This window comes from Takifugu flavidus, chromosome 11 (genome assembly GCF_003711565.1).
Source record: "Takifugu flavidus isolate HTHZ2018 chromosome 11, ASM371156v2, whole genome shotgun sequence".
Classification (NCBI taxonomy): domain Eukaryota; kingdom Metazoa; phylum Chordata; class Actinopteri; order Tetraodontiformes; family Tetraodontidae; genus Takifugu; species Takifugu flavidus.
The window spans coordinates 11,756,938-11,784,245 of record NC_079530.1 but is presented as its reverse complement, the minus strand read 5'-3'; the positions used below and the strand labels follow the sequence as shown (position 1 = coordinate 11,784,245).

The 27,308-nt window shown below is 47.8% G+C and overlaps 1 protein-coding gene across 7 annotated transcripts in view; it reads right to left on the bottom strand.

Annotated features, from left to right (window-relative positions):
• Positions 1-27,308, bottom strand: part of macrod2 (mono-ADP ribosylhydrolase 2) — a 284,197-nt gene that overhangs the window by 6,407 nt on the left and 250,482 nt on the right. For 3 of the 7 annotated variants that reach the window (XM_057048325.1, XM_057048329.1, XM_057048327.1), the window contains 7 exons: positions 19,823-19,901; positions 15,510-15,548; positions 13,919-13,978; positions 9,480-9,518; positions 8,999-9,043; positions 7,869-8,018; positions 7,642-7,716 (listed from right to left, as the gene is read on the bottom strand). In XM_057048325.1, the coding sequence (XP_056904305.1) occupies positions 7,642-7,716; positions 7,869-8,018; positions 8,999-9,043; positions 9,480-9,518; positions 13,919-13,978; positions 15,510-15,548; positions 19,823-19,901 (487 nt within the window). The remainder of the gene's footprint in view (positions 1-7,641; positions 7,717-7,868; positions 8,019-8,998; positions 9,044-9,479; positions 9,519-13,918; positions 13,979-15,509; positions 15,549-19,822; positions 19,902-27,308) is intronic. The other 4 variants (XM_057048326.1, XM_057048330.1, XM_057048328.1 and 1 more) reach the window with 3 other exon arrangements.

Genomic DNA, 27,308 nt, shown 5'->3' with positions numbered 1-27,308 from the left:
CTAAACAGAATGAAAAGACCCAAGCTCATTACACAAACCTGGGCCATGCTTGACAAGATGGGAAATCGTAGAGTGCTGCGAAAGAAGACAAAAAAAAGAAAGAGAACAGGGCACCATCTGCCGCCGGGCTCAGCCACGACTTAACGAAAGTGTATTTGATCAGAAGGAGGAGAGGAACGTCCGGAGAACAAACAACAAAGGTCGCCGTGCTGCTGACATACGCCGCAAAGACTCCCCCGTCGGGTCCTCTCATCCCGGGCCCTGATCGCCTTTAATGCTCCTTATCTGACGCCGTCGCCCGGGTCCGTCAGAAGACCAAAGAGGACAAGGAGATATCCCCGTAGCAGCGCGCAGATAACTGATTACATGAAGGGAGACGACACAAAAATAGACACAGGAGGAGGAAAATGCAAAGAGGGCTCCGTGCGAGTGACCCACATACCTGCGAAACCTGCTGTCAGCGGCCTGCTCCTCTGTCATCACGCGCTGAATTACTTTACATAATCTGCAGGCGCTCCTCGCGCCGCTACCAGGCCTCCTGCCGGAAGCTCCTCGCCTTCGGCTTCGCTGCCTATCGTGTTATGATGTAGCGGCGCGCAGGCGGGCTATCTCGCACGGGCTAAATCCCACGCTGGAATGGGACGGGGGGCCGTGAAGTGAGCTCGCTGGGCAGCTTCCAGCAGATCGCTCTGATCAGCGTAATCACAGTTTTTGACTAAGCATCAGGAACGGACGACGGGCCGGCGGCGAGCAGCCGAAAGGGTAGAAAGAGACGGCTTCTGTGGTGGCCTCCAATGAAGATGTGGGCTCCCACATCACAACTGTGAGGTTTGGGGTTTTAACCTGCTGCTGTCAGAACAAACGGGTTCCGCTCTGGCAGCTTCATCCCTGGTTAAAGTGGAGGTTGTGTTTAAAAGGTTTCTGAAATACGGATGAATTTTTAAAGCCCGGGGTGGCGTCGCGCTGTCAAACAGCCGCAGTTTTAATCCGACTTATGTTGCAATAACAAGAAGCCACAACGCTCCATAATTGAGGAATTTGAAGGATCCAATATTCGGCAGCAGAGCTGCTCATGAAACTGAAAAACTGGTTTTCAGATGTCTTCCCAGTTCTCCCGCAGTAACCCGTTCGCCCTCCGAGACGACGCGCAGGAAACGAGCCGAACGTCTCAGAGGTCGCCTCGGGATTTGGAGTTTTGTTTGTGGGCACAAACGCGCTTGATTTTCCAACATGAACACATTCCTGGGGGCGTCAGAGGACGTGTGTGTGTGTGTGTGGGGGGGGGGGGGGGCGTGCATATTAATCAGTGTAGAAACAGTCATTTTCCTCTCTGTTGGAATAATAAAATCTGCTTCTTTCAAAAAACTGATGATATTTTAAAGAATTGGATCTGTTCTGCCTCTACGGTGTGTCACTCACTCCATGCGTTTTCTTATTTTTGTCCCTTGTTGATGATAAAGATCCTCAGTGCACTTACCCCCCCCCCTTGCTGTTGTTTTTCCCCTGTTGTTTTTCCCCTATTTGTTGGCAGATATGGGATGTTTTGCATGTTCAGAACCACAAATAAGCGTCTCTGCTGTTGATGTTCATGCTCAGAAAACCACGATTAATAAATTGCTCATGCAAGGATGACGACTGGCCACTGTTGTGCAGCAGGATCTGGCGGAGGGGCTGTAATTACCGGCAGTGAGATAAGCACAGACTAGCATCTGCAAATCAAAGGATTACGGGGAAAAAAAAGGTCTCAAAAATCCAGGCTGAGACTCAAAGACGAGCCTTGTCGGTGTCTGACTCGGGTTCTCGTCTGATTCTAACTGAAGTAACTCTGCCATCAAATTTCAATCGCTGCCTCCAGGAGACGGGCGGCGCACGCACAGATCACTCATCCCTCAAATGGCGTCTTTACAAATGAGTGTGTCTTCAGAGGGTGTGTGCGCGTGCACGCTGCACGAACCGGGACGTATTCCCGATTCTTTCCATTCGCATTTGTTGCATCTCAGCCTGACAAATTCGGCTCAGAATTCACGTCTTTTTTTAGTGAACTAAAGGGAGAGGTGGCGACGGGATGAGAGAGATGATCAAAAGAGGAGCTTCAAAGGAGGACACAAGGAGGGGGTCCCGTGGAGCCTGTTAGTGGAGCCCCCCCCCCTCTTTGAAGATGGCTTCTGGGCCAGAGGTGACCAGGATAATGGACACAGTACGCATTGTTGTTGCGCTCCCCATCTCCAGCTAAATGACCGCGGCGCCACGTTCCTCACTGATGAAACAGGATGACCTGACGGAGGCGGCTGCAGCAGCGCGGCGGCACGTTTCTTCGTTTTGATGTTAAAATTCGCAGCTCGCGGGTTGTTTTCCCGTAAACCTTAACGTCAACGCCCTGACATGTAATAAAATGATAGGGGGACGGGATTGGTTTACAAAAGCTGCATTAATATGGATGAAGGTGAAGCTGTGGACGGCCTCCCGCTCACAATAGCTTGGCAGGGCTGAGCGTCGCCGCACTGCTGTTCTTGGACTTTTAAAGTCAGTGTGGAGGAAAAAAGGCTATAAAACACAAGTGTGTCTTCAGCCAGTGGCAGCTCGCTCCCTCAGGAGCCACTCAGTGCTGCGGAATAAAATGTTATGCCAAAAAGTTAATTGTGTGCTGACAACTCTTAGCCACAGGAAAGACGGCGATGCTTTCCAGAATTAGATTTACACTGCCAGTGCCCCGCTGTTCACAAAACACCCAGACAAAAGGGCACAAAAGAGCCAATTAAGCAAAGATCCGAATCCTTTCTGCTACTGTAAAATAAATAACTAAAAATACAGAATATATATATATAAAAACGAACTTGATTGTAAATCGCAGTGTGTAATTCTGAGAGGAATAGACCGACCAACATAGGGATAAATGATTCATGCTGCTAATGAAGCTGAAAAAAAAGAAAATCTGGTTTACAAGGTATGACTCAGAACTTCCACTTTGTGACGGTTCTACACGGATCTGTGAATTCATTCACGTACCCGCATTTGTAAATGTTCCGGGAGACGTTGATACAAAGGCCCGCGAGCATTAGCAGCAGATCTCAGCCGTCGTAATAAAGCCACCAAAAACCAGCGATGTAGACGTGTTGCTGACGCCGATGGGGCAGATTTGGAACGTGAAAGGAAGGCAGACAATGAGGGTGAACTGGGGAGACTGGGATAAGGGGATAATAGTCTGAGGAAAGGAGCAAATAACAAAAACAGGCACCAAAGGAGGGATGAGCAGCGGGATGGGACGTCAGCCTCGGGGTTGGTGCAGCCTTTGCTGTGCTGGGGCTGTGATAAGGGCCCGCTGGCTCTGGCCATCTCCACCTCTCTGCCTCTCCTTTTCCCCCCACAGGAGGGTCTGAATGCGGTATTAAAGCCGTTCCCTCGGCTGCCTGCACCAGGGAACACTTACTGTCCCTCTAAAGAAGTCGTCAGTAATTAAGTTGAGTTACAAGTGTGGCTCTGACTCGCCATCATTTACATTCTGGCTTTCGTTTCTCCAAATAAACAGGTGCCTTCATCAGTTGGGTCCCTCTGTACCCAACCAGCCAGAGATAAATCTAATTTATTCTGTTTAGAGCGGCCAGCCTTGCTCAAGGAGAGGCACGGTGGTCTGTATTTATTAAAGTCGTAAAAATCACGCTGCGGACGCTGATTCCGACTCCGCTGTGTGTTTTTAAGAGGTGCTAAAGCTGCAGAGGACAGCTCAGAGGACGGTCGGGAGGGCTCGCACTACGTCAAACAAAAGGAGGCAGACGGGGCCGCATGTTTGTTCCACAGGTGACTTTAAGCGCTGCCGAGGGGGCAGGCGCCTGGTTCCGCCGGGGTGCTCAGACCGTGGCCAGTTCCTGCTTATCGCAGCCAAACCGCCGACGTCAGGCAGTGTTGACAGCTGCCATTTTCCGTGAGGTGACGCCAGGTTCACTCTCTCGCCTCTTTAGCGTCTCTTCGCGAATATGTGGCTGGCAGAGTTGAGTTCCTGCTCAGGTGTGAACTGTGATCTACATACCCCGCGGATGGCTGCGCCGCAGCCTCACACGCGGGTCCTTGACCTTCTCACGGGCCAACAATGGCGGCTTAAAAGTGAATAAAAGTAACAGTTCCTGACAGAAAACAGACACAAAACCTCTGCATCAGTCCTGAGAGAGGAGAGGCGGAGCGACGCTGGAGCGCTACACACCTGTGATACACCTCTGGAGCCAGTTAGCTCTCTTCACACGCAAACTAACAGGCAAATGTTCATGAGAACATTTTTATGACCCCAGGCTATGAACTTCCCAGACTCTGAGGCTGTCTGTGTTTTGCAATTAGGCATGAAACTCGACAAGATCAGAACTTTGAGAACGGAATTTCAAGGAAAATGAAACGAAAACACACCGGTGGAGCCCAACTCGGCTAACCTTGTGTTGATGCCGGCGTCCTTCCCGACGTCCTTCTGTACGGTCGGAAAAGCCGGCGTTTACTTGGTGGCATCCGTAAAAACCTCACCTTCGGAGGTAAGACATCAGCTATCGGCTGTGGCGGGAGAATCTCTCTGCGCGGAGGAAAACAATTTCTTCTCACACTCCTCAGATTTATTTATTCCAGCTTGGGGCAAAGATGGTCTTACTTTAATTCCAGGGCGTTACCGAGGCAGGAGCCCATTCTCACGGGCCGCCATCACGAGGCGCCTGGGTAGACGCCTCCACCACTATGACAGGGGCTCCTCCATTTCCATTTTAAAGTGCGTTATGAATATTCACAGCTACAGGCTTCCTGGATTCTTATTCAATATCAGACTGAGAATCTCGTTCTGTGCGCGAGAGATCTAATACACATGATTCATAATGCTGAGCCCAGAGCCCATATATAACACAAAATGTCTCCTCCTGCCTGCCGTATTACGCATCTTTATAGCACATTAATATTCCAGGGAGCTAAAGAAAAGCCCTGGAATAAAGGAGCTTTTACAGTGTTTGGATTCATAATGTCGTGAAGAACCGAGAGCGGCGCCAGAGCTGTAAACATTTTCTTTAGGCTTCATTTAATGAACAGATCAGCGACGTAAAACAACAGATGGTTCAGATTTGTAACAGAAGCTGGTGACCTGCATCAGATCACAACGTGCTGTCGGTGTGCTGAGTGAATAAATTATTGCATTAACAAGTTGCTCTGATGCAGACGGAGAATATGAATAAAAGAAAGCTGCTTCGCCGTGCTTTGCATTATTTGGTGTGACTGAACGGCTTGACTGTGATGCACACCTCCACTTGTGAGAACAGCGGGGTGATGACGGATGTGCAGACGCACAGGGCGACATCTGTGAAGGCGCCGTACAGCGACAGGGTGTGTCGGTAATAAAGGGTGTCTGACCTGAGAAGAACGCTACAATAATAAGATGCTAAATTAAAGAACGAATGCCAAATCACCACTTTGTTCATCCAACACAGATGCATTTCCACACCCTTCGACTGAAAACACAGCATCGGCTGAACAACTCGCTCAAGGGTGTGTTCTGAGCTGGGGAGGTCAGGGGTTGAACCCACAACCTTCTGTTTACTGGAGCTAGTACAAACTTCAAGATTGAAACTGTCAAATGCAAATGAATTAAAAGTAGGTTCTCACCGAATCACTGACACCCAAAGAAATAACTGAGCAACTGATTAAAAGCACCTCTCGGATGCTTTTGGCTAAATATGTGAGAACAAAGTTCACCAGCAAACTGCAAGAACCACTCAGCTGCATCTCCGAAACCCTCCTTTTGTGTTTCTGGGTCTTTTTGGCAGCCATTAGCAGGTTGGAAATGATAATTCATTTCTAAAATGTCTTTAGTTGCACTCTCACCTTGACAAATGGGAAAAGGTGCTTCGGTTAGGTTGAAGATTCTTTTTTTTTCTGAATTTGTTGGAAGATGGTGAAAAGTTCACCTGATTCTCTTAAAGGTTATGGAAAAGCAACAACGTGATATCAGCCTTCACGTAAGCGGAACAATGATAAAAGTGCTAAAATGGGCTGGTGGGCGAGAGCTGCGGGAGCACACATGCCTTTGTCATTACACAACTTGCTACACTCCGACATGTCGCGGCCAGATGGAAGGTTGGTTCTGAGCCGCTGTGGATCAACCTGACCTGCAGGCTGTTCCTGCCTGGAGCGATCTGTTTGTTTGATTCATTCCTCCCATCATCGGGAGCAATTTTATTACTTCTTTCAATGAAGCCCATTTATTCTTTGAGGACATGAGCAGGTCTTGCACTTATTATTTCTAATAAAGGGCATTGGATCTGGAATAATTGGGATTTGTGCCTAGCTGGTGAGCCAGGCTGCGTTGGCCCGCATGAGATCGAATATCCTGCATTCTGACCACGGCTCCGCATGGAACGCAATCTGCCTGCAATCAGGAATGACACCGTTTTTGCTTGATGGCGCCTCGGCTCATCACGTCACCTGTGCCGACTCCAGGCGGAGAGAGACACTGGCACAATCAACAGGCCTGAGAGCGGCTGTAGTGTTTGCAGGATGTATTCCAATAGCTCTTCAGCGGGGACGGAGAAGGCTATTTCAGACAGATCCAGCCCTGAACGCTCACTCTAGCTGTAAATGAACGGAATGCCAGTCACAGAGAAAGTGAAACGGCGGCGGGAGAGTGACTGGTACGCGGGAATTTCACCGTCAGCGACTGTGGAGCAGCATCAAAATGTAAAACTGTTGGGCGGAGAGGAAGAAAGGGACTTATAAAGATAGATGATTGCAGGAATCGAACTATTAGACGTAACGAGCTGCTGCTGCGAGGGAAGTGTCGTCTCGTCCTGGCGCCGTTGGGCTCCGAACGATGTCAAATGTGATGACGTTGGAAAAAAAATCAAACCTAAAGTGGTCACAAACGGACTTCATTTCTTTGAACTATCTTTTGTTTCAGGCGTTTCTGCCACAGGTGGGTCACAGAAACAGAAACCTCAGTTATGGTGACGCCTCCAGACGCCACGTGGACGCGCTCCACCGCTCAGGTTCGCCACATTCGACGGGGAATTGCACCTCTATCACCGGTACCGACGACTCCTGACATCTGCGGCTCCAAGCACGCTCAGTTTTGATCGCACGGTGCAGTTGTGACAGTGACATGTGCGATCACGCCTAGCGGCGATGCTGCCGCGGCGCTCCGGTTCCACGTTGCAGCACGGGGAAAATCACGCCACCCTAATTGGTGGGGACAGCGTAGTTATGATTGTAGCTGCAATAACTCTTCAACAAACAGGGCTCTAATCCCTAATAATGATTCCAGACCTTGAGGAAGCTGACATTGAAATGCAGAATTCATTGATTTATCTGGTAAAAAGATTAGCGCCTCCGTCTAATCTGCTTATTAAAACCCCCACAACACACCCCCCCCCCCCCCCCAGAACCGTTAGCGGCGCCTTCAGCAGCTCTGTCTTGGCTCCAGGTGACGTGTTTTGCCACCTGAGGCTCTCCGCGACGCCCGGGACCTCCCGAGATGATGTCGCGCGCAGATGCGTTAAGAGCCGAGATTGATTGCGGCGAAGCGCCAGGCAACAAGAACAGCGAGCAGGCTGATCCCGAACACGGGGAGGAGGAGATTACGCTGACGGAGAGTCTCCGCCAGGTGAAATGAAAGGCAAAGCCAGATCTAACCTTCCATCTCCACGGTGGACGCTGCCGCGGCGTTGTCGTCCGCCATCTTGGAGGGAGCAGGCTGCCCTGCTTCTGCTGGGGAAGAAACAACAGGAGACGTTGCCACACGTTAGACAGGTTAGAGGACAACAGGAAGGTATAGAAAGGCATTATTGCATCGTTTCGCCATCCATCACATTCCCGCTCAACACAAATAGGCGACTTTTCAGGTTCAGTGATCTACATACCTTTATCTCCCCCGTCGTCTTTATCGCCACCATCGCTTTTAGCCTCATCTTTCTCATTCTTTTCAAGCCCTTTATCTTCATCTTTGCCCTGTGATTCATTTCCACCCTCGTCCTTTTCTTCGGTCGGCTCCTCGCTGCCAGAATTTTCATCTGGGTGTAAAACAACAACAAAAAAGAGAGGTATTAAAGAAGAGACATCTCGAAGGATTAATACGGGCTCCAGGAGTCAAGGCTCTCCGCATTAAGTCCTGAAACGCTCAGCAAGAAATGAGCTCATGTATCATTATTTCTGAGGGTAATCACATCAACAGGTCTGTTTTGTTGGGGGGTGACAGAAAGGAAGCGTTTGGAGACAGGTGGGACGTCGCTGTTAAAGGGTCCGGCTCGGTCGGAATTTGTGCCCCGTTGGAACTCAAATATCTACGTGTAAATGCAATAATATGAAGAGAAGAGTGGGCGGGACTCGAATGGAAAAGCAGAGCTGCGGTTCTGGTTTGTGAGTGGATAACACACACACACACACACACACACACACACACACACACACACACACGCAGTATATAGAATGATGGAATTAGCTTGTGGTTTCTTCTTGCTTCAGCTCTGCGGCTCCCAAGAATGCAGTTGCGTCTGGCAGATCTGGAGCGACGGATCAGCTCTCACTCCTTCACCACAACGGTGGAATTGATTTTTAGAGAGGCTCTCCGTCAAATCTGTACCGGGGATGCGACGTGAATGAAAGGAATACAGGAGAGGCGAGGCGCTGCAGCGTGCACATGCAAATCTTAATTATATCCCAGCAGCGCGGCGCATATGTAGAGGAAGAGAAACGGTTGCAGCTCAAAGTCAACGGGCCTCTAACACAAGAGCGTGACGCCCACTCTCAATTCAAAGGAGCCTCTCGCCGTCACCGCCACGCCCATCTGGGTCTCGGGGTCCGCTCTTCCAGATTACACAGATTCATTTAGAGCTGGACTACTTATTCCTCTAACAAGGCTGATCAAGATGGATCTTTAATCAAGCCGAGCTGCGGTGAGACCCAGAGCCACACATCAATCAGCTTGCACTTTCTCCATATGATGCAATCTGACGATCGCCCAGCCCCCCCCCCACTCTGCTGCAGCCCTCACCTGGGTTCTGGCTGGCCATCTCCACGTCTCTGTTCCCACCAGCATCTAGAAACAGAAGAGGAATTCAAAAAAGGGAGGGAAACATTTGTGCCCGGCGCTGCAGTCTGGAGTCGAATTAGCCTGGGCTTCGATATCACCTCAAACAGCCTTTTTTTTCTCTTCCATCTCTTTGTGGAACTTAGTCTTTGTACTGCGGTACGAGAGCAACGGAACCACAAAGACATGCATAAATTAAGTCACAAAAAAGAAGGGGAAAGAGAATTTCACTTCTGAGGCCATGCATAATTGAAGATTTTCTTTGTTCCAGGCTTCTGTGATAAGAAAACTTTATTTGTCACAGTGCTGCTGCACTGTTGGGGGGGAAGAGGGGGGGTGGTGAACAAATTCAGAATTCAATTTTTGATGACAGATGACATGAAGAAGCAGCGGTGCATCTGAGGGGCTCTGAAACATGTGTTAGTGGTCTGGAAAATGACATTACCATTGGCGCCCTCGTCTTCATCACCCGATTCCTCTTTATCTGCGAAAGGAAGGAAAAGAACCGTGAGAACCGTAAACCGGAGTCGCGTTGGCACCAGAAAAGGTGGCGCTTAAGTTACTTTATGCTCATGCTATCAAGATGGCGGCAGGACCGGGACCGTCTGGTCGTGTTTTATGGGCCACAACAGTGTCACAACACAACAACCCATAATACAGCCGTAGCGTGCGCTTCTGTATTTGATATGGAGGGATAATCCGGTGTTTATGTCCTTTTCCATCCCTTTATAAGTCTTGACCTTTTCTATGAGCTGCTTCAATGTCCCTCCTGCCTCTGAATGACAATAGGGACATTTTCATAGTGGATGCCAGGGCTGTGCTAATGCACCTGTCAACGTTTCAGGGTTATCTCTTATTTTTCCCAGCAAAATGTACCAAGAAGCGAGCTGAGGATAACAGAACCGTCTGTTAGATGCCCAAACACACGGGTAGCAGGCAGAATTGGATCAACGCCACGTACTGGAAATATTGGTACGTCAACCTTCTGCTGCAGCAGATGTCCCAGTGGCGATGTGGCTGCAAATGGTCTTTGAAAGAATGGAGAGGCCCATTCTGCTGCCATCAGTCACACGGCGAGATCCAGTTCATGCTGATTTGATCACAATCAACAGGGGTTTAATATCGATACCATCTCAGGACGCCGCCATAAAGCATCTACAATAGTTGAAAGCCTGAATCTGCCCCCCTCCCACTACCCCCTCAGCCCCCCTCCCACGTTCTAATACAGGCATGTATAAACCAGTAGCATTTGGGACAAATTGAGTAATGAAAGCCATGACACCAACAAGACCACCGGCTCTACAAAAGCCATTGTGCTGCAGCCATAATTGCTTTTTTAACAAGCTTTTGCGCAAAGCCAATTTTTCATATCTATGCAATTTTGCCCTGCACTCAGAACAATAAAATGCCAGCCTCCATTAAATGGAGAGAAGGCCAACTCTACCAGCGCTGCATGCTTGTCCCAAGTGCCCCTGTCCATCATACAGAATGCCAGTGACACCACACGGTACGGCAATCCTTTTTATTAATCATGACTGGCACGCTGGGACGGAGCCATGGACAGGAGGCTCGAAGGAATACTCCGGTTGGGGAAGCAGGTTAAGATGGATCCTTCCCTCGTCCGTCCCCAAATATTTCTCCTGTGTTCAGAAATTAAGCGTGGCTGCTGAATGTGTCTGCAACGATCCACGACCACGTATCGAGATGAGACACGGAGCTGGAAGTAATTTCCTCCCTGTTATCGAATCATTTACATTCAGCTTAGTGAAGGGAAGAGCATTTAAATTGTGTTGAAATGTGCTAAAGGACAAACAGTGGTCCAAAACACACTCACTAGATCACAAAATGTCGAATAAATATGCTTTTTAACAGATGAGTTGAATGCACGTGCGGACGCTTCCTTGTCCAAACAGCAGGTGGCAGCATTGCCACAGCTTTCTCGTGCTCTACGGTCTTGGCTGTGAGACCCTTCACGCAGAAGGACTCGAGAAGTCTCCTCCTGAGCACTCTCACTGTCAGTACTCGTGTGGTTTGTGCTTTAAAAGATATATTGACTTAGCAACAATTTCCAGGACTTCCCTAAAAACGGAATGATACCACTCTGTGTCTCAGACACGCAACTGATTTAAATAATTGATCCAATATTGGATGAAGGGGCACAATATCTGTGCACCATAAACAATTCAGCTGCTGATATGCAACCTTTTCTGTGTCCTAGTTGCACACAGAAACTCACACGCACACACCCCAGATACCTCTCACTCTCTCCCATCAACGTCCCTTATTGCTTCCATTACAGCCGACTGGAGCAACGGATGAAAAGGACTTTTTTTTTTCTTTTTTTTTTTTAAAAAGGGGGAAAGTTGAAAAATTCATGAGACATGTGTAGAAGAAAGAGGTTCTGAGATGACCAACCACGATCGTTCAAAGACCTTCTGCTGTGTCAAATGTGTGTCAAAGCGAAGTGCAAGTGTGTTTTCGGGAGTGCTGGGTGGAGACGGCGTCCCACAGGGAGGCTGACTGTCTGTCCTCACTTTGTGTTATTACACCCTGCGCTGCCATCGCTCATCTCCACCCCCGCCTCTCCCAGCATGCCAGGCAGACACATTCAGCCGGGCACTGATTTCTGGCTCTGCGTTCACATTTTTCGGTGCCCTGTGACATCCTCTAATCTCGCTAATGCTAATTTGACATCACATAATAGACGCTGCGGGGCTGCTCGCCGGTTCAGGTGTGCTCCTCTCCACCTTGGGCCTCTGTGGCTGCGTCTCCCTCGCTCCCCCCCCCCCCCCCCCCGCCTCTTTAGCTCGGAGCTTTCTGCATGCCGGGCTCCCGTTTCACGAGGATTACATCACGGCACACTTCATCTCTCACACATGCATCCACACACAGTTTAATCTGCGATCCCGTTTTTATTTCCAAACACTCTTCGGGGGTTTTTTGTAGTCGACGAGGGATTGTGTGCTGGCTTCTTTTGAAGAGGAGTTCAAATAGTGCTTATCAAATCTAAACAGATGCACTGTTGTGCTGGTCTGAAAGTAAATACAATTAGAATGCGATTTAGATTGCTGGTTAAGAAAAAAACAACCTACCGTAATACAGGAAATAGCAGGGCAAACTAAAACCCATCAATTAAAAATTGGAAAATGTGAGACGATGACAAAAACGACAACATACATTAAAGCCCCATTTAAGCGAGCGATTAAACTCTTAAAAACTCATTTCCACTTGCAAAATTATTTATTTCAATTGCCAATTGAAACTGAAGAAAAAAGAATCCTTGAGGACCTTAAAAGGATTATCCCTTCATTTGCCTAATCGAGCACGTGGGCATCCATGAGGGTGCGAATGCAGCTTCCCTCTGCTCCATCTAACTTATTAAACTAGCTTATGTGGCTACGGGTGGAACTTTGAACATGGAGCCATTTAGCGGCCACGCTTGCAGAAGAGAGACTCTCCACAAAAGGGGGCGGAGCTAAATGCATTTGGATGGTTATTTGTTGCTCATTTAATGGTTATTTATTATTTAAGGCGTGCATCTGATGGGTGGATTGGTTCTGAAGTCATCATTCTCCTCTTTATGTGTCTCGGGCCTGTAAAAAGCTACAAAGCCCCCGTGTTCGCCATGACACGCGTGCCAGAGGGATCTTCATTAGAGGCAGCTAAAAACTCATTTGCCTTCTTTTCCTTCTGCCTACTGAGGCTGAACAACACACAGCCGGCTCTCGCAAGCGTAGATGCAGCCGGCGTCGTGCGTGAGTCACGGCGGCGCTACAATTAACACCGGTCCGCTAACCAGCGTATTTATCGCAGCGAGACGCGACAGCGGAGAGAGCGGTAACGTCTCCTCTTCATCAGCGCTGCAGCTGAGAGCCACTCATGTCTGACCTGTGGACGGGAGCCCCGGAGGACTGTGATGGATGGATGCGATGCATCACGCCCAAGCATATTGACAGGCGCGCTCCAGCGAGTAGAATTTATTCTAAAAAGTACTTCATCGACTGGACTGAACAGAGGACCTGCTGCGGGGGCTCTGACGTCACCAAACAAACGCGCTCGTGTAGAGAATAACTTTTATTTTCCTCACTGCTGCTTTTCTGACATTTTTTCTTGACATTTAACTGTTTCCTATGATTCAGCCTCCTCCTGACGTAGAGCCGACCACACCTAACCTTTACATTGCAGGCAGGAGGAAATCGCTTCATCCCTTTCCTGGGAGAGAGGTTGTCTCAAGGACTGAGTGTTCCCATGCTGCAAAGCTGTGCCAAGGCCTTTTGTGAATGGATTAGTTACTATTAAGCTGGCGGGCCTGATAAATTAGGATTTATAAAGATTATTACACAATGCTTCTGCCCTCCTAATGCCGCTGATTGAATTTGTGAATTACTGGCGCGTTAGTGTAAAGGTGCGTCGGACAGACCGAAGTGGCCACGCATGGACGTCCTATCTGGTCCAGCCTCTCGCATCTTCCGGGAAATCCGCTCACCCCGCGGAAAAACAACCGGCCTCGAAAATTCCCCGCAACCTTAAACCTCGAAGACAAATGGATGGTGTTGCGGTTTAATTGCCTGCTAACACCCTGCAGCGTAAGAATCTAATTATCTTTGGTCCATGGTACTGTTTCAATACTGCACACATCCAAAGGGGCTGAAGCTGCAGAATATCCAGATAATGGCCTCTTAAACAAGTTTGCCTCTAAGAAAACATTGCTTTAAATGGGCCGGCTTCATCTCGTATTCATTTCCCCGAAGAGGAACTGGGCACCCCAGAGCACGAGATTACTGACCAAGAACACACTCCATTATTTGGTACACACAAAACAAATGATGTGAATGTGTGATGTCATCGCGCCTCATTAACGCAGCGGAAATTCTCAATTTGTACCTCTGTTGCTGTCGTCACTTTCCTCCTTGGCTGCGGATTTTGGAGACGGCGGTGTGTCGTCTAAAAACGAGCAGAAAAAAAGAGAGAGCCACTCATTTGCTTCGGATTCTGACAGTTTATCAGTTTGAACTGTTGGAACGAGCCATTTGGTGTCAGCCAACGTCTGCAGTGATTATCCCGACTGGGCGGCCCAGCGCCGGCTGACCAGGCCTCAGAACCCTGGGAGAGAACTTCCTGGCGGCTACACGCTTTTGTTTTATACCTGCCTGACCAAAAAAAAGTCTAAAGGGAGAGCAGGAGAAGAATTTAATGCTTTGAGGCTAACTCTAGAGCACAGTGGAGGACAAAAGCACTATTCCGTGTGAGAATAGCAGTTACTCGAACCTTTGAATAAGCTCCAGCCTTTACTGATTCAAACTGGCTGATGGAGCAGAATAAAAGGCTATTGCTTGGCACCAGTGCAGAAACCCATCAAACAAAGCCCAACTGGACTGGGGCAGCACCGGTATGACAATACAATAGAGCTGGAATTATCAGGGGTTATTTCAGCTGGCTTGATATGGTCTGCTTCTGTGTTATTAGACAGTATGCTGTGTAACATAGCTGGTAAATTAACAGGACAGAATGTAGGCACCCAGGCGCTAAAAACAGGACTAAATCTCAAATACGGAGCCCGGTCGTTATGAGCGAGCCATTACGGGCACATTGTTTTACTCCGGAATACCACATTTTACAGTGCACATATAAAACGGCCCTTTTATGGGCACCAAAATGGAGCCTCATTGAAAACACAGATGCGTGTAATTGGCAAATGACGGAGGTGACTTTGGAAGGAAAACATTTTGATAGCACCCCGGCTTCTCTTTCCAGACAGTAAAACTCACAGTGTTCTCCGTTTAGTTTGCCAGACCTGAAGCGTGACGCTCTCGTAACCGCACGTGGCCCCTGAACCCCTAAAGACGAACCTCTGCTTTTCGAGATCTGTGGTTCTAAAGTGCCGTAAAAGGACAGAGCGGAGAAGGGGAGCAGCCAGAGGACCTTGCTGGATCTGTTGTGTTCTGCTACAAACAGCAGACTTGCACTTCTGCAAGGCCTGTTTGAGTTATTGCTTATCCGGGACATTGGCGCACAGACAAATGTCAATAGTTCATCCTGATAAAGAGTATCTGGGAGTGTCAGGCCACGTGCCACGATGGCGCGGTGATAAGAGCATTAAGCCCAGACAGTTGTGCTTGTGCTATCACCTGGCACACATTGCAGAGGGATGTTGCTTTTTTCCCCCTCCCCTACGCGCTTTAGGTGCTCTAAAGGCATTGTGCCTGTAAGCCGGATGAAAAGAATGGTGCTGGGAATTAGCTGTGGAAATAAGCTGATGTAATGTAATGTACCTGACATGAAGTATTTCTAACCGCAATCTGTCAGGTCGCCGATCCGGCATGTCACCCAAAGCAGTAAACATTCAATTTCTCCTGCTGCATAAAAGCGGGCGAATCAGTGTCAGGCGCCGCGGCTACGCCACTCACTCACCCTCCGCCTGCTTTAATGGAGGTGTTAAGGTGAAAAGGCAACCATGAAATGTTCTGTCACTCACCTTCCTTCAGCTCCGTCTCTGCAACATCAACGTCATTGTCTGCCAGAGGGGGAGACGACAGCGTGTCAAACACACCGTTTTGGAGCACAATACAGGGAGTTGCGGCAACTTTTTAAAATCATTATTATTGGAATGTTCCGGCAGAGCATTTTGAGTCCTTCCTGCAGCTACATGAAATGTGACCAATCTACCTCCTCCGTTCATACATCCAAAACTGAGTGTTTACCTCCTCCTTTCACACCAGCTGTCATGTTTGGAAACCTTCACACCTCACATTTCCTCCAGCAGACGGCCTTGGATCCAGCGTGCGCCTGTGCTAAGCTATTGCTAATGTGTTTAACACGTGTTAAATGAGGCCTGTGTGATTGAACGGGGAGGTCACAATCATCAGTTATTCATTTTCTATTAAATCTGTACCGGCGGCCTCAGCGTGAAAGGAAAGAAATAACTTGTCTGGCGTCTCGAGCAAAAGTTCTGGTGTGAGATTCTGTGAGACGGCGCGAGTGAGGCGGGACTTAAACTGGAGTTGCTGAGTCGGCGAAAAGAGCGCCTGCTCAACAGGTTCCGATGGTTGCGTGGCTCAGACAAGCATCCACGGCCTGGCGGCGTTCCGTGAAGTCGCATTAACAGACTACTAAGTATGTGAGCGTACAGTACGTGAGCATTTGTGGTTATGCACAAGTGAGTAATGACGGTGCCGCAGTAACAAGTGAGCATTAGCATTGATGTAAAGCTGCTGTCAGCCGCGCTGTGGAAGTGGAACCATCAGAGCTCCCCGCGGATGCAGCGACAGACGTTGCTTTTGTAGAACTCGGAATCGGAAGGTGCGAGGCATTAATCTAACCCTGCTCTGGGAAACAAAGGAAAGCCCACTGACGCGGGATAACAATACAAAACAGACAAATGTTTGCCTCGGCTGCAGCCACGCGCTGTAAAAGCACCCCTCCTTCTCCACAGGGCTGTCAAAGGGGGGAAATTTATGGGATGCGAGGCAGAATATCATTACACGGTTTATATTTATTCGTTCCTCAACAGTAGATGCAAAAGAAGCGCAAAGTCGATACTCGTGACCTTGGGATGGACTAACTTTTGCTCAGTAATTTGACATTTTGGGGACGTGTGTTCGCTTTATTTATCCTGATGAAATGATGGGATCATTGGAATTCCTGCACAAATTCTCACGGATCGAGCCCGGCGAGCCATTTTCCTCACTGTTTTTATGCTAAGGAGGTTATTCCGTAGCTTCAGTTCAGTTTACCGGATAGACGAAAAGTGAAATTCCAAGTTTTCACGCTGTCGTTACGTACGTGTATCCAACATGTCTGTGAAGCGTGCTAACGTGCTAACACTGGTAACATATGATGAGGTAAACTGAAGCGTCATATCTGCCCGAGCTGCTCCTGGAATCCCTCCATGACACCAACTCAGAGTTCTTCCAGCCTCTCAAAGCCTCTGTAGACAAATTACACAAGCGAGCGTGAACACTGCAGCTTTGCCTCTGCTAAAGGAGCACCCCCCTCTTCTGGGGATGTGGTCCTATCGCGGACATTCGGGCCGCCCGGGCTCCGCTGATGAGAGCAGGGAGCGCATTAAGAACCATGTAAATAAGTGTCAATTGGAAAGTCAGTGAAACAGTTTAGACCAAACACAGCTGGCCCTGCAGATCCGCGGCCCGTGTTAATATTGTCAGCACTGTGTCTGATTGAGGGAGAGAAGAGACGGAACCCAGCTTGTGAGCAGCCACCCGGATCATATTAGTGGTGGAGTGTACCCTGAATCAATTTCAACATGCTTTTGCTCTCTACAAGCACAGCTGCCCGACTGCATCCCTGCTCGCAAGGAATACGTGCCAAGACAAGCATGTGGTCAATCATGATCAATGTGGTAATGCCAATCATGCCACATGTTTAATTACATTGATTATGCTCTGCAGGTGCATCAGCTCATAGCTTTTAGCTTAACTTTAAAGAGAGAAAAGTACTGAGACCAAACTCTTGTTTTTTTTGCTTTGGTGACTATTATCAGCTGTGTAATCACACACTCCTTCACTACTAATCTTACTCACGGTGTAAGAAGCGGCGAGTGGACTACTTCGCTTACAGCACCCTAGTTAGTGCACTATAAAGGGGATAGGGAGTGATGGCTCAATGCTGACGTGGGTCTTCTGCTGCTGCAACTTTAAAACTTTAAAAATAACATAAAAAAACCCCTGCATTTATTAATTTTAAGGCTTGACTGGGGCACCACTGCGCTCACACTCAGTCCTCCCTGTTGAAGCTCCTTCCCGTCTCGCGTTCATGTGTCAAGGCAAATGTACCTGTACGGAGGCGTACGGAGAATTTGCCATTAAAAGCTATTTTTCAGCTTTGTCCCGCTGCTGGATGTAACCTTATTTTGGCCGGCGCGCTGCGACAGCTTGTGGGAATGTGCAGAGCAATAAAGCAATTTCCTGTATGCAAATGCTCTGTTTACACATTCCTGCTCCAGTCATTGTCACTTGACAGATTGCTCGAATATGAGGACGGAAGATATACAATGAAAAATGAGAATAGTAAGACTTCAATAAAATAAAATCTACCGCGCCTCCTCCCCGCTTTACACGTGCCTGGAACCGATGGTACAGGCGTGACAGTTACGTGCGCACACGAACTTACCACCTAGAAAGAGATCAAGGGCGGCAACAACAGCAGCTCCATGAGGAGGCAGATGGGGGGGGGGGGGGCGTAAAGAGGAAGAACCAGAAGTGGAGGTGGCGTGGCGGGGGTCATGCATCCTCGGGTCATGTGTCATAGACCGGAGGTAAGAACGCCAGTCAACATTTCTTTCTTTACCGTGCACTCCAGCACGTGGGCGCCGCCTGGCTGGGTTAAACATTAGACGCCTTCAAATGAATCTCTCATCAACAAGCGCAACAATGGTGATTCTGCTCCCTCGGAGGTTCTGAGGGGAGCCTCATCAAAGAGACGCTCCTCAGAAGACTGCGGTTGGGAGGCTTGTCGGGAAGCAGGCGTAAGGTAAAGAAAGGAAAATCCCAAATTGGGAACGTCGCGCGCATGTAGCACAATAAAAAGCCCACGTGTGTTGTTTTATCATCTGACCTGACCTGGGTTTTTAATCAAAGCTGCCCTCATCATTAGCGTCCCATTCACAGAGGTAAACAGTACTTTCTAAAGATGAAAACTCCTGCGATTCTGTTTGGGGGCACGTGCACACGCAGGCAGTTTGCTGCTTCCTCTCTGCTCCCTGTCATAGACAGATACGCGGTCTTTATCCACTGACAGTGCTTGTAAACGGCGAGACTGATAACTGGAGAACAACAGCTCCAGATTCTCATCTCAGAGCGCTAATATGATGAGACGGGCGCTGGGTGCAGGGGGGGTGGGGGGCAAGCAATATAATTAAGGTCTGTCCCCAGAATGTAATCTTTCAGCGAAGAGCCTGGGCGGGGAGCAGGACAGATGACAGGAGCACAGAGGGAACAAAACAATGTTCCATCTGGGAGCGGCGAGATGAAGGCCTGAGAGCCGGTATTCCGCTGGGGAGGCAGTGAAGGGAAAGGGAGGTAAAAGGGAGGTAATGCTAGGCTGGTGGAGCCAGCCAGCCCCTTTCAGCTCCCCAGCTATTAAACCCAATCCTCCGTGGAGCCCCCATCAGAGCCGGTGACTGCTCCTGGCCTCCGAATAGGGATGATGGCATGAAAGGAGGGAGGGAATTGGAAAGGGAGTGGGAGCAATAGATAATGGATGTTTGTTTATTTCACAGAACAAAACGGCAAAGAAAGAGCAGAGAACAATCAGCGGTTGCTATGCATCCTTGATTCCCGTTTCTTTTCTTTTAGGCCTCGCAGTTGACAATCATTGATGAGGGCCGCTATTACAGTCAATCAAATCTGTCAAGTGTCATCAGAATATCCACAATTATGGAAAACTTGGCCTGCTCTTTTTTTTTTTTAACTGATGAAATCCTCTTAAAGAAATCCAAGAAAATCTGACGTGTTAAACCAACTTTCCGTGCAGATTTCCTGAATTTATTTACATTTTTAAGCCTGACAGATCCTTCCAGGAAGAGAATATCTTGCGCTGCAGATGTGTCTAAAGGTTTGAATGCCAAAACCGGGCGGTTCTGTGCAGATGGTCCATTAGGTAGGCAGAGAGATCACACAGTGTGCAGGAGACCTCAGGAAAACACTGCATATTAAGTATTCATCAGTTCATTAGCGAGTTCACCACAGCAAATCAATGGATAATAGATTAAATGTAATGATGCAGGATTAATGACACGCAGCCCCGTCAATTTGGAGTAAACACACATACCTTGAAAGAGGAGTGACATTTTCCTCTTGTAGATGACAAAGTCGGTCTCCAGGAAGACGCAGAAAATGACCCGTGTGATCTGAACAAAGAGACAAGAAAAGGAGAGCGATGAGTGGGGAAGCTCACAGCCCCGGACAACCGAAGCACCTCAGGAAGATGAAGTGTGCAGCTTCAGAGCTGACAACGGCGATGTGCATCCTATAGAGACACGCTGAAGCGCCGCCGACCTTGTGAGGCAGCCCGCAGACGATCGTCACAATGAACCACAACTCACAGCGAGGACATCGGACGCCTCCTGTTACAACAACGCCAATTATGTGAGCGCAATAATCAACTATTGTTGCTTAGTAACAAGGCGAGTTCTTGAGAAATGAGCCACGTTCCAACAAACTTCTGGCAACCCCAGGTTGCTGCTTGATGCATGCAGCGCTTCTAAACGATCTGACCATTAGAGTCAGTAATAATATAGTAATGATGGGATCTACACTTTTTTCTAATAATGATCGTATTCAACAGCCCCCCCACCACACACACCGAGCCACCGACTTCAGCGTCGCGCTGTTGGCCTTCGTGGGCTCACTTAAGAGTAAACACTGGCGTCTATCTGTGGAACGTGGAGCCGCTTCTGCTGCGGCGAGACGGCGAACGGCTGCCTGAGTGGGAGCTTGCCTTTTTTCCTCCTCCTCCCCGACCTTCTTTCCCGCTGCTGGAATCTCAAACGAGCAGGCATCAGTCACAGTCACGCCGCAGCAGCAGATAATCACCTTTTTACATAACAGCCATAACAATGCTCCCGCGCTCGCTGCCCTCCAATAGCCCACAAAGTGATCCTGTGTGGGAATAAAAGGACGTCCGCGGCTTCAGCCCCCACCGCTGACCCTGCCCAGCACAAGTGTTTGATGCGCACGTGCACGCGCACATTAATAGTTTATGATGCCTCTTTGGGGGAAATGTTAGGACCTGCATCCTCGATGGAAACATTTCAGTTCAGTTGGGTGTCTGCAGGCGCCTTTGTTCATGAAAATGTAGACTCTCTCAACCCCCCCCAATCTTAACAGAGTGAAAGGAAGCTTTAACTTTCCTTTCAGCTTTGGGGCTCACCGAGTAAGATTATGCCAAAATGGTGCACACCACCAGGGTGGAGGAAGGTCAAAGGACGTCAGTTCCACAGAGATTTTCTTCCGCTTCCTTTCCGAACCCGACTGTAAATGTGGGCGAGTCATGGATGTGTGCACGCTGAGCCAGGAGCCAACGCTGGCACACCAACGCAGACACCGAGAGGAGCTACGGAGCAACGATCAAGAAGATAATGTCACTCCTTCCTTCTTATTTTTAGAAGAATGCAGAACCAATTAAAAAGGTGATTGGATGTGAATTCTGAGGAGCCATTTTCACAACACTTTATGTCAGACGAGGTCGGTCCGAGTTCATGGAGTTCAGCTATACGTGCTCCTTCAGCTAAATGCTCTAATTCAATAGCAGCTATGAGATCGTCTGTCCCTGTCAGTCACAGGCTAATTGATGGAAGCTTGGTTAAGCTATTTTTGTAACGTTTCCCAGCAGTGGGACAGCCAGATCCATCAGATCAGGACTGCTGCAAGAATTACAGGCATGACATTGGACTCAAGATGTTTCTTCAGAGCAGCAAACACAAAGTTATTAAGATAAGCACAATTTAAAGTAGCTTTGTTTCTCGATTTAATTCCAAATCTTGCATATTCAATGAAACTTTTAAGTAATTAAAAGCAATAATTTATTATTTCACCTTCAAAACTGGAACTACTCAGCATGTAAGGATATTTAATTACAACCCTAATTGTTACGAAACTCATCTTGGCAGATTCAGCACAGAGGGGTTCAGAACCGAGCTCATTTACACTTAATTGTGTTTGCAACATATTAGACCGAACAGTTCCGATGATCAAGCACAATAGCAAAGACTAATGGAACGTCAGGAGGCAGACGGTTCGCTGCCCTGCATCTGCTCCAGTCGGGATTCTGAAACACAGGCGAGCCACGGTCGGATTTCCTGCAGAACCTTTGGCTCCTCCAGGCTATTGTCTGTCTATCTCCAGGCCTGGTCGGGAAAAAGAAGTCAGAGCATTTGAAAATGCAAATCCCATCCCGCACCGCCTCCCCCAACTAATAATTTCCTGTATCCAGGTTGGACAAATAGTGATGCTTGTCGTGTTGACTTTTCTCTCTGGCTCCCGCTCCGTCTGTCAGCCTGTCTGTGCGGTTCCTCTGGTCCACATTCCACAGAAGGCTCGGCCAGCCTCTTTCATGTTACTGATCAGAAACTCGTTGTCGGGTCTATGACAGATATCAGCCAGACCAGGATGCCAAAAAAAAAAGAATATAAAATAAATAGAAAGCGCTGCGAGTCTGCCTCCATTGTTCAAACACAGGCTGCCAAGGTTTCATAACAGCTTGAAATAAATGGAATAACAGAATGAAGGTGAACTCTGAATTATTGTGTTTACGGTGAGTTTCACCAGAAAACCCTGCAAAAAGCTGGTTTTGTGTAAGAGGATTACGTACACACACAGTGCTGAACAGCCAGAAGGCTCTGCAAACGTGAAGAACATGGACCTAAACTTATAATATCAGTGGCTTTTAAACCCACAGTTAATTATTAGAATTAATATCTGTGGTTACGTTTCTGCAGCGTGCGCGTGAATCCTGGGCCACTAAAAACATCCCTAAATACCACATTTTAGAGTTTGGACACCAGTATAATGTACACTGGTCTGGTGGAGTGCACGCCCCCCCACAGCTCCCAAGGTTGAAAAAGTTAATGGAAGACTAATTAAAAAGCTGGGATCGCGGCATGCTGGCCTTCCTACTCATTACTCATGGCTGAATGGAGGGCCTTTGCCAAAGGGTGAACACAATATGATTGTGTCCCCTGGTTGCCAGTAGAGGGGATGGAGCTCTCGACAGAATCTGTTCTGCACAATAAAGCCAAAGTTAATACAGGGTAAAAAAGCACAATAAAACCTGCTAAAATCCACCCCGTGAGAGTGCTGCGTATCAGCGCTCACTCCAAACTAAAATGAATCTCCAGCAGATGGACTTTATGTCCATCACATGCAGTGATTCTGTTGACTCTGGACCCTTTATGTCACTGAAGCAACATCATTAGCACCATCATAGAGGATTAAAAAAACTATTTTACACAATCTAGATGAAGCTGTATCATATCCTGACTATTTGGGAGCTGGCAGGAATATACCCGGTCACCAGTCCATCGCAGGACACACACCATTCCGTCACACTCTCACACCACAGGGATCATTTATCTTTGTGTGTTTTTAGACTGCAGGAGGAAACGTTTGTCACTACGGGAACGGAAACTCGTGGACGCAATGGGAACACGTGCAAACTCATAATGCCCTGTAAAAGCCACTGCACCAAATATATGATGCTGCAGAAGGAAAAGTCTGACAGGCGAGTCTGTTTCCTGGTGATCCGACCTTGGAAAGGAGTCACGATCAAAGGTTTGCTCACAGTCAGGAAACTCGAGAGCCCACACACTCGGGTAGGTGACTGTGTTATTGAGCTGCAAATCTTTCAGCCGTAACTAGTGAAAGTCACCATAAACATCTCAATCACTTTATGGCAAAAAGACTAGTGTGGATTTATTAGTAAAGAAAGAGCAGAGATTAGTCAAATTAATCAAATTTTCATGCTTCCATTAAAGAACATCGTAGATGTTTTAAATGGAGAAGATGAGTCACTACCTTCAATTTCTGTAGTTGTCACCTCTAAACAATCTCACTTAATCTTATTAATTTAAACATTAAAATGTTGCTAATCAACCTTTGATTTGATGCCTCTTCAATGTAATTAAGCTCTGAATATATAAAATGGGACTAATTAAAATTATAATACCAGGGAGCAACCCACACGTTTGTAACTCATTTGCATGACACATGAAATGCACAGAAACAAGATTTAGAGCGGCTAGCTGTCAGCCGGTGGTAAATGTATGTGCCTGAATGTTAATGAGCAGCACAGAAATACACGAGAGCTCCCTTTATTCAAATCTCCCTTGGACTGCTTGTGAGTTTTAATTTGTGTGCACGTGTGGCTCATCGCTGCGGTGCAGCGTGCCCCAGACTCCAACTGGCTAGTTAACAGATGAGCTGTCATAGCTGGCCACCCATGCCCATAATTACATGGGGGTACTTGCCATCAGAATCTGACAAGCAGGCACAGCACACACACACTTTTGCCACTTACAATTCCTTCTTGATTCTGTCACAAACAATAATAGGGACAGGTCGTCGTAGCATGTCTGCTCCAGCTGGAGCTCGGACCCGAGGGATACCCGTGTCTGTGAGTCCTGAGCTGTCTTATTACTGAGGCAGCCGCTCATGCGGGACCTAAATGGCTGCATCCAGATGGACAACAGCAACAGGATATTCATATATATTATTAGCAGGGCAGAAATATTTCACCCATTTGCTTCATTTTCTTACATTCGAGGTAATTTCGAGTATCTATTACATGACAGTGACGCTTGAGTGGTAATAACCCTCCCCGGGAATCATGGGCACAGTGAATTAATGGACATCGGCATCACGCACAAACATGCAGTTAACACACATCATGCTTGTCTTGTTTAGGATTCTTTCATCTGTAACATGACTGATGATTGCTGTGTAGGATAATTCACATTCTTCTCCACATTATTGAATAATTCTAGTAAATTATAGCCAACAGTGAAATATCTGCCCATCAAAGAGCCTCGTGACAGCGTCATCACAGGCACAATCAGCTAGTGTGTGTCTCCTTTGTTGTCAGCCGTGCTGGACTGGACAGGGTTCAGTCTGAGGCAGGTGGACCATATCCAGGTCTTATGACTGTTGTAATTACACACACCTGCGCCCACCATGGGAACACAACACAAGGGGAGGAAGTGCACATAAAAACCCGGTCTAGTTCAGCCAAATTCAAAGCTTTGTGCAAATACATGTAAACATCCACAACCTTGACATCAAAACTATTCCCCTTCCCGCTGCCCCCGGCTGCTCGCCACCCTCGCACCTTCCGCTCGCTCTTTCTGGCGAGGCGGGCAGTAGCGAGGAATTGGCACGAACGGTCCGGTGAGTCGACGTGTGGCGCCCACATTTGACTCTGATTGACCCCGTTGGCCAAGAGAACCGCGGCTCCACCTGCAGCAAGATGGCAAATTATCATTTCAAAGAAGTGGCCAGAAAAGGTTAGGCCTTTGAACAAAACGCCTATCATCCACGCATCAAAGGAGACGCCTGCTGTCACAATGGTGACGGTGTTCCGACCAAGAGAAGGTGCCCACTCCAAATCCATGTTTTACAACATTTCATCTCCTATCTCACCACCCCAACAGGGGGGCGAATCGCTCCTCTTATAAGTTAACACTTGACAGATTACTCCTGTGAACAATGATGTTAGCTTAAGACATTCACATGTTGCTCTGAAGGCCGCATCAAAAACGCAGCAAACAAAGGCGGATGAGACTAAAACTGGGCCTTGAAGATTGAGAAAAATCCACGAGATAATGTATCAGCAATTTGTATGTTAATTCAACAAACGCTGGGTGAGTCACATTTCTTACACATTAGAGGCGAACAAATAGTTCCCACTCTGTTATTCAGGCTTCGCTGCTGAATGACACCGAGATGAGAAAAAAACAGAAAGAGAACAGAGCATGCTTGAGGCATCTAACACTTTAGCTTCCATTTTAAAAAAAACTGTTCTCTGGAAGTGAAAGGGACAGCGTTTGACTTTCACAGGCTCTGAATCACTTCTGTCAGCATTTGGCTGCTTGACCACATCGTCCGATAAAAGGACGAGAAACAAAACCCTCAGTTCAGCACTCAGAGTCTAATTTGTATTGTTTTATATTTAATCGCTCTCAAAAAGCAGCGGATTTCAGTTTTAAATGTAAAGATAGCACCTTCATTGTCAGCACCAGGACCAGTAAGAGAGCAGCAGACCAGGATTAAAGGTTTACTGGTAAATATCCAGTGACAGTAATGAAAAACCTTCCTCAGCAGGAAAATGGTGTGAGACCTTTAGAGATGCGGAGCAAACATCGGAACCCCCCCAGGGTTTACAACCACTGGATTAGAGCATCCTTGACCAATGGTGCAATATACTCTGCTGACAAATGTGTCAATTAATATGGATTGTCAAATGATTACAATGATGGAATACATGTGCAGAGTCTATAGGGAGAGGGGCGAGTGTGAGGAATTGGTCCATTTTCTAATCATAAGAATGAGAGCCAGAGCAGCTGCGGAAGAGGTCAGAGGGGAATGATGAGGGAAGGGCTAATATGAGGGCTGTGTCTATGATCCATGGCTGCATCGGTAATGATAGGACCTCCCGACAGCCGCTGACCTCCAGCGACCTCCGCTGATGAAGCAGACAGATATATATGAAGGCCTGCGTGAACTTACAGAGAGTTTCTGGGATTGTCTGTTCAAGAGCCGGGGAAAAACTTAGTTTTATGGATAAAACCAGAAATCTGGTATTTTCCTTAAGGCTTAGAATGTCAGAAATGCACAGATATTGTCTGAAAGTGCGTGGGATGTTGAGCTGAACTTACTTGGATCACTTAATGTGTGTCTCCAGAGTGATGAGGAAATTCTCCCACACTTTCAGAAATTAGTGATGACAGAGTGGAGCTTCTGCAACCGGATCAGGTCGGACAGGTTGATTTGGAGCTGGCAGCCTGGCGTAAAGGTAACAGGAGGCCACTGCTCACGGCAGCAACCAAGCGTCAGCGTATTGTAATAACACAGTAATAACAACTCCTTTAACGCCAGGCATAATGAAGTAATGTCTAATGCACACAAGGTGCAGGTGGTGGGAACTGCAGTCATGCTTTCTACATCACATTAGCAACACAATTAGGGATTTTTGGGAAATGTCCCAGGTGTTTTTGCATTAAGAGCCTGTATGACACCTTCATAGCCAGGACGAATACAGACGAGCCACAAAACCCCTGAACAGGCCGAGTCAGGACCAGCGGCTCCTTCTGAGGGGTAGCGATAAAAATGTTCTCCTAACCAAGCCGCTGGAGCCAAACGTTGTGGGGCTGAAGGTTTCCCTGTGCTTGCAGGGAGGAAGGAAACCCACAGCCGGGCTCCGCTATCTGAAGGGAAATTTATGTACCGAAATCCTTCTGAAGCTCCAGGAGGTTGTTCAGAGCAAGAGAAGGAGAAACACCTGCAGCGCCTTTCCAAGAATTTTCTCAACTTGGTTTACGTTCCTCCTTTCGTCTTATAAAAGAAGGTTCTGGGACACCGGAATAATTAGACTCACCCATTTTAAACTGTATCTACCAATCAGCAGGTGGTTCAACAAGGTTACCTGATCTTTAAACCCAATAAGAATATACTTTAGCTTTGCAAAGATGAGACACTCTTGCTCCCCCCGGTGCATAATCGCTCTTCAGAACACAGGAATAATCCGAACAGAAATTCCGACTGAC